This window comes from Brachycentrus maculatus, unplaced genomic scaffold (genome assembly GCF_059751285.1).
Source record: "Brachycentrus maculatus isolate JH-2025_06_01 unplaced genomic scaffold, ASM5975128v1 h1tg000176l, whole genome shotgun sequence".
In the NCBI taxonomy this organism is placed as follows: domain Eukaryota; kingdom Metazoa; phylum Arthropoda; class Insecta; order Trichoptera; family Brachycentridae; genus Brachycentrus; species Brachycentrus maculatus.
Genome location: NW_028280928.1, coordinates 805,979 through 824,658, shown reverse-complemented (window position 1 = coordinate 824,658; position 18,680 = coordinate 805,979). Strand labels below are relative to the sequence as shown.

Below are 18,680 nucleotides of genomic sequence, written 5' to 3'. Positions count from 1 at the left end.
TTCGAGTGTTTCTGACGTTTCTTATCAAATTATTTATTTTAATGATAATTATTTGCGATTATTTTACTAGAGTTGTTGAAAGTTAGTGCATTTATATGAGAATGGCCTCAAATTGGGAAGAATTTTACTCTTCACATTTACCTCCAACAGATTTTGAAGATAATAGAACATTATTAAAAGAGTTTTGTGAAAGACATAATAAATTTGGACATAAAATAGTACTTGTCACGGTAAGTAAAGCCCTAATTTAATTGTGAAATGGTTTTGTAGGTTTTGAATATTCCTACTTGATCCTTGAACATTTTTTATTGCTTTTTTATGAATAATTCAACATTCCTATCGTGCCCGCATACCATATTATTTTTATTCAATACACAACACTTATGTTTGTGTCTTCTATGCTACTTCAGAACCAGTTTTTTTTTCTTCAATATAACAATATTCATATAATACACAATATTCATGAATAAATCATTATTACCTTTAATATCGAGGAAAGAACGGTTAAACAAATTTATGAGGCGAATGTAGTTGGAAAAAGAAGCAGAGGAAGACCGAGGAAAACTTGGCACAATCAGGTATGTCAAATACTTGAAAGCGGCCGGGTCAGGAGTTGTAATAATCGTCGGGTATGTATGAGGAGATGCATGAATGTAGAAGAGGCGAGGAATGTTTGCAAAGATAGAGTAGTGTGGCGTTCGATTCTCTCTGCCTACCCCTGGGTAAGACGCCAAAAAACATTGTACAGAGCGGGGTTGGGTTTACGGTTACTTGTGATTAGTATACAACCCTGATTAGTATACTAATTAGGGTAGAAATGATGAAAAAACCGCCCGACTTCCCGACGCCCGACACATGCAATGTGTTAAAAGATTTATTGTAACTGCAGACAGCAACGCCCGACACATACAATGTGTTAAAAGATTTATTGTAACTGCAGACAGTTGGTAGAATTCCATATTGAATTGTTGGGTAATATATCCAAAATAAAACACGGTTTTTTGGATTGAATTCTACATTTATTTATGTATATGTTAATATGTGACGCGTTTCGTCTTCTTAGGACATTATCAAACACTCTATGTGTTTGGTAATGTCTTAAGAAGACGAAACGCGTCACATATTAAAATAAAACACGGTTTTTTGGATTGAATTCTACATTTATTTATGTATATGTTAATACGTGACGCGTTTCGTCTTCTTAGGAAATTATCAAACACCCTATGTGTTTGATAATGTCCTAAGAAGACGAAGTGCGTTACATATTAACATATACATAAATCAATGTAGAATTAAATCCAAAAAAACCTGTTTTATTTTGGAAATATTACCCAACAGTGTTAAAAGATCTTTAATTTCCATAATTAAAATATTTCCGGCAGTCTGGTGGCACCACAGTCCCCCTGGAGCACAACACGGTCAGATTTGTGGATAACTTCAGCGCCGGGACTCGGGGATCAGCATCGGCGGAGTACTTCTTGGACCACGGGTATGCCGTCATCTTCATGTACCGCCAGAAGTCCTTGGAGCCTTTCGTCAGGCAATTCACGGGCCAGAAGTTCATGGATATGCTGGATATACAAGAAAGAGGACCAAACACCACAATCAATGGTAGTCATTTCCTATTTATTAACATGTTTTTATTCAGTTTGTTAGTATTGATCTAAAAATCTACTGTTACTACTACTACTTCCATCACGCCATTTCTCCGCAGGGGTAGGCAGAGGATGAAATTTCACACTCTTTTGTCCTAACATATCGTAGTCGTACAGGAGAAAGTGACCAACTACCAAAACGTAAAATGCTCAGGAGGGCCATTTAAGTCACTATTGCTTGGCAAAAAAATAAACACCAATGCAGTTAGTAATTTTTAACTAGCCAATAATTATACTTCCAAGTTTAAAATCCTTTGGGATTTTTTCAGGGCAATATGAAGCTAGTAAGATATCAAATAGTCAATGATCACGTTTTTGTAAAACAATGCTCTTGGTCACTTTCTCCTGTATGACTACGATATACTCCTTGCCTTCTTCGCATCCAAACATCTAGTCATACATGCCCTCCGATTACGCAGACTTGACACCACCAGATTTTAGGTTCTGATTGATCTGATCGTGCCAAGTCTTTTTCGGCTGTCCTCATTCTGTTCTCCCGCTCACATTCGCCACATATATTTTCTTAGTCATTCTCCATACCACCTTAAATAAGTTTCTAAAAATCTTGATAAATTCAATCTTCAGCTCATGGAAATATGATAATCAGTCACCATTTTATATTGTAAACATAAAAAGTAATTTCAAATTAGTATATGAGTAACCTCCATACTGTCCACCTCCATAGTGTAGTGGTTAGCGTGCTAGGCTAGGCTACCATGCTGGAGGTCCCGGGTTCGATTCCCAAGAGGGTCAAAATAAATATTAGTGATTTTTCAGTCTAATATTTATTTAATATGACCCTGGACTGGTACCTGAAGCGGAAGGCTGATCACCTTTCCTTCGTGTATTTAACGATCAAGATAACACTGCTTCTATACAATGCAGTGCCCTATGCACCATTGTGGTGAGGATAAGGTTAGAATATGAGTAACTAGGAGTTGATCGCCCAAGAAGCAGTCAGCAAATATATACTCAATTTAAGTGATAAAAACTGTTTTTTTTTTGATGCAGTGAAACCTGACTGTGTAGACGTAGTGGCCCCCATACTGTCCCGCTACAAGGCGGCACAGGGCGCCGGAAAGATACTGTATGTGGTATTCACTAGTGTATCAGACTATCTGTGGCTGCTCAGGGCTGCGTGTGAATGTCTCGCCAGCCTGGGGTCCCGGGCACTACTCTACCTAGCGGCAGCAGTGTCTGACTTTTACATTCCTAGCAGCCAAATGGTTAGTATATCAAATTAAGTTGTTTACAAATAGGCTTGAAATGGAACCAGTGCTAATAGCAGATGATGCAATGCTGTAGGGATTTAATACGTGTCGGGTTGTGGTCCCGAGGTTAGTGTCGCGGACTCTTAAGTCAGAGTTTCTCGGTTCAAATCCACTCTACCACAATTCGATACCTATTTCTAATAATGAACCGCTCCTAAGCTGAGCCTACTCACGGAAATAGTATGAAATTAAATATTTGTGTAAATAATAAAAACACAAATTTAAAATTTTATTTTAAATAATAAAAAAAAAAATTGTTACATGCTGAAATGCCCATTATCATTTTGTATGTGGAATCGCTTCAAGGACTTTCCAGTCATCCTTTATCTGGAGACTTTTTTGGCCTATTCCATAAAAATAAAATAAAAATATCAACAAATAACACTCCCCACTGAATTCCAGTTTCAAAGATTTGGAAAAATGCTTCAAGTAAGTGAATCTTCATCTGACCTGCAAAACCTGCAAACTGCATCAAGAAATTATTTCATAGAACACTGCATCAGATTGATATAGTGTTAATTTGATTGTTAACACTTTGTTGTCGGGCGGGTTTTTCATCAACCCCGTCCGCAATTAGTATACTAATTAGGGTCGTATACTAATCACAAGTACCGTAAAGTGGGTATACTTTGCACCATGGGTGATACTTTGCACCACCTTCTGTAAAGATATTGTAGAGCTGGTCATCTCTGATACATGTCATTTTTCATTCTACTTTCTATTGTTTCTGATAGATGGCACTTCAATCTACTTTTTAGTTTACGGAAGTAACAGTCGGTCGCTATTGCTTCAATGCGTTTTTCCTGTCCGAACGTAAAGAAAGTTTTCTGTCTGAAAATTGTGTCCGAAAAAATCCAGTGGAATCAGTATACTGAAACTAGTTACAACAAGTGAGTGGTCTCTAAATCGTAGGTAGATAGGCCCTGTTTTTCTCAAATGCTGTATTTTTTAGTTACATTGTCAAGTTTATGTAAAAATAATATTTTTTTAAGAACGGACTTGTATTGACCACATTTGGGGTAACATTGCACCAAGTGCAAAGTATCCACAAAAGGCCATAGTTAATTAATTTGATGAAAAGTCTTAAAACGGCTAATACAACTTGACATGTTTGCTAAATATCTATAGGTTTTGTGTACTTTCTTAATTTCTGATGGTTTATTTTTTTCAAAAATGTCAAGAACACACAAACAGCGGCCTTATGCCAGACGATACTGCGATTTTACACCGAAGAGAGTGGAGCAGTGTTTGGAGGCCATTCGAAATGGTACAATCAGTCAAAGAAAGGCTAAAGAAATTTTCAAAATCCCCAGAAGGACGATTAACTATAAGCTCAAAGGTCAGCACACAAAACCTGTGGGAAAACCTGCGATATGTGACAAGGGCGAAGAGCAATCCTTCGTAAACTGCATAGTAGACATGAGTGAGTACGGTTTCCCAGTGAGTGTTTTTAACATTTGCTACATTCTAATAGCCTATTTGGATAGATTTGGCAGAAGAGTACGAATATTAAAGAACAACGTACCAGGCTCTGAATGGATAAGATCATTTTTGCAAAGACATAAAACCTCGACTGTTGCTAAAACTAGTCAGTTGCTTAATCGGTTGCCATTAAAAGCATATGACGATGACGAGCGCCAGAGTTTTCAACAGTTTTTGGAAGAAAACAGATTCAACCCAAAGAATTCAGTCTTAAAACGCAGGAAAACGATACCGATAGAACCAGGTAAGAGCATAGCTCACGATCCAAATGTCGAAATGAACGTTGACGAGACACAAATGCTACCTGAACCAACTACATCAATGATCCCACCTTCCGCATCGAAACTTCCAGCATGTCTAGCATTAACTGATTATAGTTCACACGGAAGCTTTGAGGAAGAGGGAGAAGAACAAAAACGATGACTGAAACCAGTTATCGTATTTGTTCTTCCGTTTCATTAGGACCAGTAAAAAAGAATGTGGGAGAATATGTCGTATTTCATTATGAAGGAGAAAAATTTCCGGGACAGATTTTGGAAATAAAGAAAGACAGAGCTGTTAAATCCATGCAGGAGAGTCTCAAATCGTGGAAGTGGCCGATGAAGGATGACTTTCTTCAATATTCTTGGAAGGATGTAGCGGGTTCCATAAAAGAACCGAAAATGCAATCCAAAAGAGGTTTCTTTACCGTCCCGGAACTTGACCATATTTAGACCTAATTTAATTTTAATTCCTATTACCTATGTAGTACGATATGTTTTAATATCCACCTTTTATTTTATATAATTTGAAACCTTCAGTATTGAAAAAAAAACATTTTTGTTAGATTTTTCAATATTTTTTTAAAAAAATTTCTATCAAGTGTCTTATTTTTCCATAATAATACAAAATTATAATCTGCATTTAGTGAACTGTGAGCCAAAACCCTTCATAAGGTCCAACAAAACTTGTACGATAGCCTTTACTTTGCATCAATTTGGATTCTAGTACGAAAAGTGTAGAGAAAATATCATGGTGCAAAGTTGTACTTTACCCCGGGATACTTTGCACCAAAATATAAATATAAAAAAAAAATACAGGCAAAATAGATAAAAATTTAAAAACGTATCAGACATGTTACAGGTATATGTGTTATTACATTGCAATAGTTGAAACCTCAGAAACAGTAAAAAACCTGATCTGAATAGACAATTTTTTGAAAAATTGCAGCATTTTGGTGCAATGTATACCCACTTTACGGTAACTGAAAACCCAATTCCGATCTGTACAGTGGTTTTTGGCGTATCTCGCACTTTACCAAAAGTAAGCAAATAGAACGCTTACAAGTATCTATTGCTCTGTACCAACGGTATATAAAAAGACGCTTTGAAGCATTTCCCGCGAACAATGTGTTAATTACATGGAGGCAAGTTATCAATCCTGTACTTTAGGTATCACCCCAGGGTTGTAAATACTTAATTAATATTAGAGTGAAAAAAATCTCTTTGACCTCATGTTACCACGTTTCAAGAAAAAGTTTAATATTCCAGACAAGGACAATGAATGATAAATACGATGACTATCATAAAAAAAAACAACATCAGTTGTGTTATCTCTCATCCTTATGTTTTGTTCTTATCCACATGCATTGGAGTTAGCGTCTATTTGTTTTTGTGTCTGAAAGGTTTTTTTATTCCAGCCAACACATAAAATCCAGTCAGGACAAGGTGCTCCGGTAATCCAGCTACAACTGGTTCCCAAGATGCTATCCCCGTTGGTGAATGTGTGGGTCCCGAGAGCCTACGTTGTGTCCTTCAAACTGGAGACTGATGAGAACCTACTGATTGCAAAGTCCAGAGAATCTCTCAATAAGTACCAACATAAAGTAAGTCATGAAGTGTGCAATTTTATAATTAAAATTACGGTTGTGACAATTTTGCTCTCTGATTTTTCGACCCCTGTTCCTAATGATGACTCCTGCATTGTATCTTAGAATAAATTCATCAATATGTAAACAAATAAATAAAGCTATTTTATTTTAAATATCTTATTTCCATTAAAATTAGCTATCAAATAGACTAATTTATTGTTTTCAATGAGCAAAATACTGTCCCCAATTTTCCAATACAAATATGGCAATTTGTCATCCCATTGCTTTTATCGTTTAAAGTAAAACTTATGGTACAAGAATGGCGGCCATTTTATTTTATTAGTAATTTAACCTAATACAATTTTATACTAATGAACAGGATCTTATAATTTATAGTATTTTTATTTAATTACTATAAATATTGCAGCAATTTTTCCAGTCATACAATTTATTCCAGCAATATTTATTGACAAAAAAATTCTTTATATGTCCCCAATTTATTTATTTTGCATTTTGCTTTTATTTATTATTTTTAGTGTTTTTTAGCATTTGTACAATTCGTGCTAACAATATTTATTTTCAAAAAGAATTCTGTGCATTTGTTTTAAATGACATCAATTATATTTCATTAAAAGGTGTTTTTGTGACGTTCTACTATGAATGCTTTAATACTCTGTCGCAGTATGTAATATTCTTTTAAGCTGCAAACTCATAATAAGAATGTGCACTTTGATCTATTTCATCAATGTTCTTGTACATTTGTATGGCTTCACCCGAGTATTCATTATCACTTGAGTTACCCATAATACTTTAATATTCCGTATTATTTCTTATTTTGTCACCATTTAGAGAAACACAGTTGCGCAATTTGAAGAAAAAACACATGAGTTTACAATTTTGCATTAAAATAATATCCTCTCTTTGTATTATAACAAAATGAAGTCATACTTCAGAAGGTACATATCGGGATAAATGCCAGTAGAAATTGTTATTAAATCTGACATTTACTTTAATTATTTTGTCATCATTTAGAGAAACACAGTTGCGCAATTTGAAGAAAAAACATGAGTTTACAATATAGCATTAAAATAATATCCTCTCTTTGTATTTATAACAAAATGAAGTCATACTTCAGAAGGTACATATCGGGATAAACGCCAGTAGAAATTGTTATTAAATCTGACATTTACTTTAATTATTTTGTCATCATTTAGAGAAACACAGTTGCGCAATTTGAAGAAAAAACATGAGTTTACAATATAGCATTAAAATAATATCCTCTCTTTGTATTTATAACAAAATGAAGTCATACTTCAGAAGGTACATATCGGGATAAACGCCAGTAGAAATTGTTATTAAATCTGACATTTACTTTAATTATTTTGTCATCATTTAGAGAAACACAGTTGCGCAATTTGAAGAAAAAACATGAGTTTACAATATAGCATTAAAATAATATCCTCTCTTTGTATTTATAACAAAATGAAGTCATACTTCTGGTACATATCGGGATAAACGCCAGTAGAAATTGTTTTATTATTCTGCTTGGTGCCACTCTAATGACTTGAGTTGGCTGCATTCCGCTACTCTCTTATGTTGTGATGCTAGGTCTTCTTCTCTCTGCCTCTGTTTCTTTTACCCTCCACTTTCCTCATCATTATTTCCTGGAGAAGTTGCTATCAGTCATGTTTTGTCAAATGTCCCAGATACTAAACATTTCTTCGCTTGATTGATGTCAATAAATGGCAAGTTTTTTTACGATTTTACTTAGTTTCCCATACATCAGTTGTTCTGTCCATTAGCCTCTATTATTTTTTTGTTACCTACCTTGACTGGTCTTGACTTAATTAGGATCTCAATTCTCTATATATATTTCGATTATAGAGATTGATCTTGCTTTATGAAAACTATAGGTATTTGTTTCAATGTATTTTCTTATTTTAGGTTCTGATTTTCATTCTTTATCTACTCACATCTCTAAATATTTATGCTTCTGTACTTTTTCTAGTACATGTTTATTTAGTGTCAATCATCAAAATCCAATTAACAGAACTTGTTGATTGCAAATTATTTTTCCTTCAAAAACTTTGTATTGTAATCATTAAAGTAAATTTTCATAGGCAGTACAATAAGCGATAACAAGTCTTAGACAATAAAATAAGCGATAATATTATTATTCGTTCCAGTTGGTAATAGCAAATATCCTGCAAACACGGCGACACAAGGTGGTGTTTGTAACTCTAGACCAAAGCCACGACATTGTGCTTACACGGGAGGAGGTCCACGCCGGGATGGAGATCGAGGCTTCCATCGTCAGCAATGTTGTGAAGATGCACGAGGACCATGCCAAGCAGTCGGGCGGGCAGCTTCGCTGAGATCAACTGTCTTGCCTGCCGCCACCTGCGACAGGCAAGAGAATCTTTCTCATAGATAAGTAGACACAAGACCATATTGCGATGACAGACAATGCTCCTCTTTTAAAACTTGTTTTAAATTCATAGCCAGTTCTTTTTATTTAATGAAAATTCATTCATATTATCAAACATCAAAACATGATATCTGATTGATAGGATTTCCCAAGGCCGTAAACTGAAAGCGATTGTATTAAACCTTTTATTTATTTAAACTTTTTTTACATTGGCGAGCTTATTGCTATAAAGCAATGTTTTAAAACCAGCCAAAACAGATTTGTGTGACGCATCAAAGACTTTTTATTTGGAATCGTGCCAACATTAGAAAAATTATGCAGATACACGTTTTGAATGCATACATTTCTAAAAATTCCCTCACTACAAAATATTATCATGTAAATCTATTTTCTATTAAATCTAAATAGGTGTATTTGTTTTTCTTTCAACATAGTTTAACAAGGCCCAATAGATATCACTAATTAATATATATACAAATCTGCAATCTGTTTGATTTTTAATCAAACAGATTTCTGATTTGTATATATATTAATTAATTATCAGATATCTTGTTAGATTTTTAATAATAATTGTTCATTTTACAATATGTTATATCCTTATCATAATAAAAACACATCTGACAAATAAAATTGGATACGTGTAAAACATGAAAATGAGCATAAGTAACAACCATCGAGGAAAACAAAATATGACATACAATTGAAATATTGATTCGACAAATACTGTTTGAATACTGTTAAGTGGTGATTTTGGGAGTGTCGAACTGAGTGTGTTCATTATTCGTCGGGAGTGTCGAACTCATTTAAATTATTTGTTTAAATAAATTATTTTAGAGTAAAAAAAAAACAGCTTTAAAAATGTTGGGTCGTCATGTGAGTCTTCATTTTTTCTAAATATTTGTCCAATTTTTTTAACTTTTTTCTTTTAGTGTTCAATATAAGAAACTGAATAATAAATTCTCTTGTTCACTAAAAAGGGTCATAAAACAACCTCATATCATCATCCATCTTTCAATGACCCATATCTTGATTTGCTAATTTGACAGTGACTTTTTTTAATGTATGTATAATGCTGTAAAAGATGAAAATTTACATGTTAATGTATTATTTTTTATGAAAATAGATTTTTTTATTCCCTTTTAATAATAAATAGCCCCAAACGTAGGTCGTTGTAAAATCCGCAAATTAAGATATGACACATTGAAAGATGGACAACGAAATATGTATTTGTCTTATTAATAACCAGTTTATGTCCAGAAAAATATATTTAGATCATTTCCTATAATATGTATCACTATATAATATGTACATAGTGATATTTATTGAGGTATTGATATAACGAGCTTTAATATATAAAGTAAAAAATAAATCAAAATTCCAAATTTTGTCTGTTTTTATGGAAAAAAATGTTACTTTTACAATTTTGCATAATATTTATATAGGGTATTTTTACATTATTTTGCATTCCGTTAAAAAACGTTACTAATGCAGGTTAGGTTTATTTATAATATTTTATTTTATATGTTGAAGTTTATTGGCGTTTATAATATTTATTATATTTAGAAACAAACGTAATGTGTATTTTAAAAGTTAATCAAATCTTTATTTAATTTTGTATAAATATTGTTATATTTTTATATTCTTGTATGGAGTAGCAGTTTTAGTGTAGGAATTGTGTATTTTTGGAATATATTCATGGAATCTCAAAGTTTGTGAAATTCTATATTTCAAGCTTTTTATTTACCAAGAGAAAGATGGCATTAAGGCATTATTGTACTCGATGACTGCACTACATATTGAGAATTTGTTAATTGATATATTTATATTTGATATTATGGATATTGGCCCTCACAGAGTGAAGCAGTCACAAAAATTAATAATTGAATTATTAAAGTGTTTAATTTATATTAGTTATAAAATAATTTAGTAAAACCTTGGAAGAGTGCAATCCATTAAAGTTTTTGGGTTGAGTTACCTTTTTTACCCCAATTCCTTTTGATTTCAACAATTGAAGAGATAGAGATCTTGTTCCAAGTCCATAGAGATCTTGTTTCATTTATTGTAATTTTGAGATTTTGATTGCTCAAAGAAAATACTTTTCATCTCTTGAAATACTTGGGACATACTGGCAATACTGGTTGGAGCAGTAAGTCTGGTGCTTGGGACAGACGGAGCCGGAATGCATATGGCGGCTGTAAATTTTTTCTTTACTGTCTCTGGTCCATCACGTTCATTTATGAATTTTGGGATGGTGAGGACTGATTGGTTGATATTACACCGCTCTTTCACATTTATGACATGAACGTCAACATGAAATCACCCGGCGTGTTAAAATTCATACGTGAACGTGAACGTCCAGATACCAAAAATAAGCAATAATAAAAATAATCTGAGCATATTTTCATTTGTTAAGGGGAAACAAGATCTAGCTCTATCAACATTTTTCTTATTTAAATCATGCAATTTGAAATTTTATATTATTTTATACTTTTGCTATGTATTATTAAAATAAAAAATAATGACTTTGTATCTAATTAGGTAGATCTCTTTTGCTAGACATGTCTACAATTGTGGAGATCAGAGTTTAGTGTTGAAAAAAAATCATGTTTTTTATTTGAAAATTTTAATGTCTCAATTCGATTGAAACCCTTCCTATTATTGATTGTATAAGACTTTTTCAATTGAGTTTGTAGCTTTATTTTTAATGTTTACATGATTAAATTTGTTATTTTTACTGTTTTTGCTTTGGAAGTATAATTTTGAATGGTTTAGTTGAGTTGAGTATGAAGGTAACATATCCTATATTGAATGTATATTTTGGTATCAGAGTAAATATTATATTGTAATATAGTGCTTTATGTGTGATTTCCAAACATAGTGTCTGTTGGCGATTGGTTCTGTTATTTCAGCTCCAGTAAATTAACTGTACTGGAGTGCTATAAAAAACTTTATTTTACCTATTTGTATTTAAATTTCTAGTTTTAATTTGACAGGTTAACAAACTTAACTTTTTATTTTTCCTTCAAGAATATATTCACAATTTGTGTCACAATAAATATTTAAAAAATATATATATCATAAAAAAATTGCCTGGTTTTAAGAAATATTCTTTTTTATTTTTAGTTTTTTTTTAATGTAAAAAATCATATGTGGTAGAATCAATCTAACAACAGGCAATGTGTTTATGAATGATAGTATACCATTAGAAATTAATTGTTGCATAATGTGTATGTATATATAATACATATGTACAGTGGAAATCTTCAAACACAAAACCATTAGGTTCGAAATATTTATAATGTCAAAAGATGCATGCAAAATATAACTTACCAATATTTAAAAACAAACATAGTTACTATTCAAGTCTATACCCATTCGTTATATTTATCTGAGAAATTCATATTTTAAATTAACATTAATTGTACTAACTGAATGAGACTGAATAAAAATTAAATGATTCGACTGCCCGCAGATAGAAATGTTTTTTTTTTTTTATTCTGGCAATTGATAATTTTATAAATTTATGACTCTTAACGACTTTAAATGCAATATATTTGGCCGGTAACTGAACCCATTATTTATTATACTGGCGTTATGTTAAAGGAAAGAAAATGTTTAAAATTGCACGTTTGTAAGGAACAGAATATTATTTCATGTGAACTGTTTTTTTCATCCACTGTATATACATATATGAAGTATTGTTTAGTTAACAAAGTATCTCTGTGTGATTTTGAAAATATTTAGTAACACCAATAGTATTACAGTGTATTTAAGGTTAACTAACCATGGCCTTCCTAAGACCACATTATGCGAGCGCATATCTTATTAATACGACAATATTGTACCCAAACAATAAACATTAGTCATTTTTCAAAGTAAACTTAAATCCAATGCAGTGCCCTGTACACCATTGGGTGAGGATAAGAGAACATTTATATATTTCATATCTTGAATAGGGAAGTATGTTTTTCAAAGACTGTAATTTATGTTTTGAATATTGAAAGCATTAACTTTGTGGATCATCTTGATATATTATTTCGAGAAATAAAAATACTTTGTGTTCTGATCCACTCACATTTTTATTTAACCAACTAGTTTCGGCAACAACCTGTTGCCCTCTTCAGGGTTACATTTATTACTAAATGTAATAAATGTAACCCTGAAGAGGGCAACAGGTTGTTGCCGAAACTAGTTGGTCAAATAAAAATGTGAGTGGATCAGAACACAAAGTATTTTTATTTCTCGAAATAATATAACTGTAATTTATTTTTCTTGGAGGCACTGATAAAACCTATTTCTAATAATGATCCGCTTAGGCTCACAGAAATAGTATGAAATTAAAATATTTGTGTAAATCATTAAAACACAAATATTTTTCTTTAATTAAAAAAATAAAAGAAACCATATGAAAATATTTATTAGTTTAAACTGTACATTGATCACAGAACTGTGTGTGCTTTTTTCCCCATTTTTAACTGTTTTTATTGATTCAATGAGAGAGTTTGGTGCTTTTATAAATATTTTATTTTTAAAGCAGCCTTTTTTTTACTAAGACTTAATATATATATCAATATGAACAAAAAAACTTTGTTATGTACCTCTAAACTTCCTTTTCCGATTTTTTTTATTAGCTTTTTCAAAGTCCCAGTAATTCTACAAGAAAGTAATTTTTAGATAAAATTATTTCCAATAGAAGATGGTAGAATATTGTCAATAAAAATAGCATAAACTATCTAATTTTTACAAATGAATGATTTTAGATACTAAAATGATAGAAAGAATCTATGCTGCGACTCGGTAAATTGGGATAAAATATTTATAGTGTTACTAACGCATCTGTGTTATTAATAATCAAGTCAGGTTAGATGCCTACAATGACTAACCTGTTGAATAAGACTTGTATTTTATAGATTGGCTAGAAATAATATTCGCCTTTCTCAGGAATTATTCCCTCTTATAGACTGTTCCACCTTTTATAATAACTGTTACCGTAAACACAAATGAACTCTACACATTTTATATAATCCAATATGTGGACAAAACTAATGGTATTTTTAGTAATCAACTCTTAACTGCCTAGAAGGTTCATATAAACACAATTTGAGAACAGTTGTTTTATTCATTTTATTTTACTTAATTTCTCCATTATGATGTTTTTTGTTTCTATTAGGAATATCTAAATTGATGACTCTTACAAATCATATTAAAAAATGCTATAATGCTGCCCCTTTTTCAGCTAGAATGTATACAAGACCTGATGAATTCAATGAATTCAGCATATTTTCTATATATAAAAGGGACTTATTACATATATGGCTTTTTTGAGTCGAAAACAATTGGATTTAGAAAAATATATTCTTTAACCTATAAGTCACTTAAGTCTACAAATTCGTGAAGTTCGGCAATCAAATTATTTCAATCTTTTCAACATACTCAATAAAGATCATAGACAATCTTCAGTTTTGATAACTAGAATTATTACTTGATATTTGGAGTGATATTTTCCACAAAATATTGCACCTCATCCCCTCAAACACATTTTACTGAACTTTCAATGAACTAGAACTTTTTTAATATTCACTTTCTTTGTCTATGTCTTAAGTGTCTATTTTCTACACCATCGTCTTTTGCTGCTATTCTGTGGTTCCTCGTAAGTCAAGGTTCTGTATTTACGAACATTTTACAAGACATATTATCACTTCATTAATATCAAAACCATCTGAAATCATAGTTGTATTTATTAGAAAGTGTTTTTGGATTTGCATAGAAAATTTATGTGTGTTTAAAGATATTGTATAATTGTAAGGCTTATATGTATATCATAATGTTGTGTATTTATTTAAAAAATGATAGTGTTTGCCAAATAAATATGCCAATTTGTATGTTATTTATGTCATTGGTTTTTAAGGGTATTGTAATTTTGAAGTAAAATACATATTTTTGTAAATTTGGATTCATCATATCACAAGGGTAATTTTGAATAGAAAATTATGGTGGTGAAGGCATGCTTTGAACATATCGGTGTACTGTTTAAAAAAATAAAATAAAATACTATCTTAATCTAAACTTGCCTTTCTAAATATTGAGTGTATTTTCTTTGGTGAATGTTAAATATATTATCATAAAAGTATGTGTTTTATTTATTTGTAAGCTCGGGACCCTTACGAATGCCTCTAGTTACAAGAAGTTTGGGTTATAAACGGAAAATTTCCTAGAAATATGACTCGTTTTCACTTACAAGTATAACATCGCCACAGAATTATCTGTAGAGCTCTCTATTGCACACTATTACTATATTTCAGTTGCTGCAGGGCAGTGTCGTATGTCTTGGAATAGATTATTACTGTAATTTTGTTTTTACTTACTAAGTAACCTTGAAACAAATAAGAAAATGTTGATCGTAAATAATTTAAAAATGTTTTGTCGAAAATTTAATTAAATTTTTATTTTAATTCCATATTTGAAAATGATAATTATTTTGCTATATTATCTGGCATAATAAACATGGATTGAAACCTATGTTTTTTAAATTTATTTTCAACACTTTTCTCCAAAGAAAACCATCAACATATTTTAGCCCATTTATCAAGACAATGGATCTATTCAATACTAGTCCTTGAGCCGGCATTGCTCCGGCTCCGTGGTGTAATGGTTAGCATGTTTACCTACCGTGCTGGTGATCCCGAGTTCGGTTCCCAGGGAGGGGGGTGAAAATAAATATTAGTGATTTTACGCTATAATATTTATTCAATATTACCCTGGACTGGTCCCTGAAGCGCAGGAGTGATCACCTTGCCTTCATGTAAGGGACAATCAAGATAACACTGCGTTAATACGATGCAGTGCCCTATGCACCATTGGGTGTAAATAAGGGTTAGGGTGTAGGGAAGGGAGACGTGGAGTAGGGAAGAAGGATGTCATGGTTGCAGAATATCAGAAACTGAGTGTCTTCGAGTAGAGCAGCTTCTCCATGCCACAGAGGCAAGAGTTGGACCAGTACAGGACCATGGGAGACACCAATGTCTGAAAACGAATACGGCACCCAAAGAAAAATTATGTATTCATAAAAAATAGGATAATGCATTAACCACTTAACTTCCATTGCATTAATACAAAAATTGTCAGTACAGGAAATCGTCACCAACAAGTTGAAACAAGACTGCCCGAACACTGCTCGGATTAGTCAATAAAAACAAATAAATAAATATATTTGGCTCGGGCAAATCAATACTGCCAAGTTGGAATACGATTTGCCCGAGCGGCACTCGGACTCATCAACGCAATACAAACTCCTTGCCCGAGTCATGCTCGGGCTAAACTGGGAACAGGTTAAAAGAAATGAAAAACTTGTTAATTTTAAAAAGGAAAATCAATATTTTATTTACCCTAATAATATTTATAAAATTACTAAGGGACTATTGCACAGTATTAATGATATTATAGTATGAGTGATGGTTTCACCTCTCCTCACGTACGCAGAAAGTAACCTTTCCGCGCTGTTATATTTACAATGTAAGGTAAGTCCAAAAATAAAACATTCCTCTCCGATTTACAATAAAAACTGAACAAAAACAAGAAACACTATACACAATTAGAATTGAACTATTTGGAGCATTGTGCCGCTTCATTGCATCTATTCCAGTTCATTAATACTGTCGGAGAACATATTCTGTCAAATATCCATTCCAGTTCGTGACTACATATATGTGTACATGTGTACACACACACACACACACATATATATATATATATATATATATATATATATATATATATATATATATATATATATATATATATATATATATATATATATATATGTATGTATGTACACAAACATACACAGTTTATCTCTAAAATTGTCAGTCGCGCACTTTGTTAAGTTTAATTATTTCCTACGCTAACTCCATCTTGTCATATAAATAATTTTTTCCTTTTGAAATATTTACATAATATAATCCTTGAAGGTTCCTTGTTTTTCGGTCAGTAAACATAAAATTTGAGTTCATCTTTTAATGCTTTAGAACAAAAATAATTAAACTTAATATTAATTAACAAATTTATCGTTCTGTAAACCGATGTTACTAAAAGTAACGTAACTTTACAATTATACAATAACTAAATTAATGTATTCTAAATATAATATTTACATCAATTATTTGGTCTTATATAATATAAACACTTTCAATTTATTGACAAAACTACAAATGCTTTTCAACCAATACTCCACAGGTACAAATATAGTCGGGATGTATCGCTGAATAATTCTTCTGAGATCATTTAAAGTCCTTAAATGAGAAAACCCGTGTCTACAGTTTACAGAATCCAGCTTGTGATGTTTTAGTAATTGCCCTAAAAAAAGTTGCGAAAATGTAAGGCCAGAAACAAACTTGCGCTGAAGATAAACCAATTTAAAGCGCCAGAGATACTAATAATTGACCGTATTTATGTTTTGTGTATCACTATTCAATTTATAGGTATGTTTAATGATTAATACAATACTATTTCCATAGTTTATTATAAAATTTTATACAGAGCGACAAAATGCATTTACTGCATTTTATATTAGGAATAAACATTTAAAGACCCTCGATTCTTATGTTAAGTTATTACTACTTTATTTCCGAAAATTATTATTCTCGGTTTCGTACAAAAATAGTATTAAAAATGCAGAACATATAATATTACAAGAATCAGTTTAGTGACTCTAAAGTGTAACCTTTTATTACACTATTAGTTCACTTCTCTTCTAAACATAACCATAAATTTACTTTAAATTGTCAACAACCTTCTAACACGCTCGCATCCTTCCACGCCTGCCATGCAAACCTGCGTGGTCGGTAGTTGATATGTTCATGTGATGAGTTTGCCACCAAATCCCATGGCGAAGGGTCGTTTTGGGAGGAGGTTTTAAAATGGATGCCGGTATTTAAAAAAATGCATGCGGTTTTAAGTTCACTAATTATTTTTTTCCAAAATCAAACCATTATTTGTATCATCTTGTATTCGAAAATGAAAATGTGAGACAAATGTAAAACATTACATTTAAAACATTGAATGGGAAACATCCCAACAAGATAAATCCTTTCAAGAACGTCATAAATCAAAAATCATCAATTTTCAGTTATACATGTTTTCGGAATGCCCAGAAAATGTACTATATCCCAGCAAAAGAGGCATATTTTTAACTTAATATTTACCTGCTGCAGGGCAGAAAGTGTTGTTTTTGCATTTTGAAGAAAAGGTATTGTTTAATTATTTTTTAAATATACTAAATATTTTTCAAATGGGGAAAAAACCTTCAGGTTTTACCTAAAAAGATCTGTTGCACAGTTAAAAGTTCAGTATGTGGCTTGATATTTATTTTTAATACATTGCATTCTATTTTGAAACTTTAGTTTTTTGATTTATGACGTTCTTGAAAGGAGTGAGCGATTTGTGAAAAATGACCAACATATAGAAGAAACAGATATGCATATACAGGATACTGCATTTTTTTATATGTGCCTTCTAGGCGGATTTGCGTTGTAGCCATTTTTGTGTATTTAAAAATAAAAACAGATAAAAAAATTAAAATCACTTATTTAACGACTCTTACAAGGGATGTATTTCGGGGGGGTTTTTCTAAAATTTGGTGGCAGCGAACGTGTTAAATTGTTGATTAAATATACATTATTAAATACATATTTGTGGTCACGGAAATTTGCAGGTCCGCTGATGTAGCTTAAGAGACAAATTTACTTTTTATACGGCAGTGACGTTTTAAAACACTACGTTTTGCAGATAAATTAGTATCAATTATACATAAACTGAGTTTAATTTTATAAATCATTTCACACTAAATATATTCTTTTTTCGTTACCGACATACAAATAATATTTTGGTAAATTGTTGTAATAAACAAAAATGTTTTTCAAGCATTCTCATTACATGAGTTTAAAATGCATTTTTATACAGAATACAGAAGAACCTCAGTTTTTTGTAAACCCATATTT

General features: G+C 31.6%; 1 protein-coding gene across 1 annotated transcript; it reads left to right on the top strand.

Moving 5' to 3' along the window:
• Positions 1–3: 3 nt before the first annotated feature.
• Ppcs (phosphopantothenoylcysteine synthetase) lies at positions 4–8,772 on the top strand. Its single transcript, XM_088262267.1, has 5 exons — positions 4–230; positions 1,383–1,611; positions 2,667–2,881; positions 6,087–6,272; positions 8,444–8,772. Exons 1-5 carry the CDS (start codon positions 96–98, stop codon positions 8,630–8,632), a joined length of 954 nt encoding a protein of 317 aa, XP_088118393.1. The 5' UTR covers positions 4–95; the 3' UTR covers positions 8,633–8,772.
• The last annotated feature ends 9,908 nt before the right edge of the window (positions 8,773–18,680 follow it).

Coding starts and splice junctions, on each gene's coding strand:
- Ppcs (XM_088262267.1), top strand. CDS start 96: ATGAGAATGGCCTCAAATTGGGAAGAATTTTACTCTTCACATTTACCT. Junction 231..1,382: donor ATAAAATAGTACTTGTCACG/GTAAGTAAAGCC, acceptor TATTTCCGGCAG/TCTGGTGGCACCACAGTCCC. Junction 1,612..2,666: donor ACCAAACACCACAATCAATG/GTAGTCATTTCC, acceptor TTTTTGATGCAG/TGAAACCTGACTGTGTAGAC.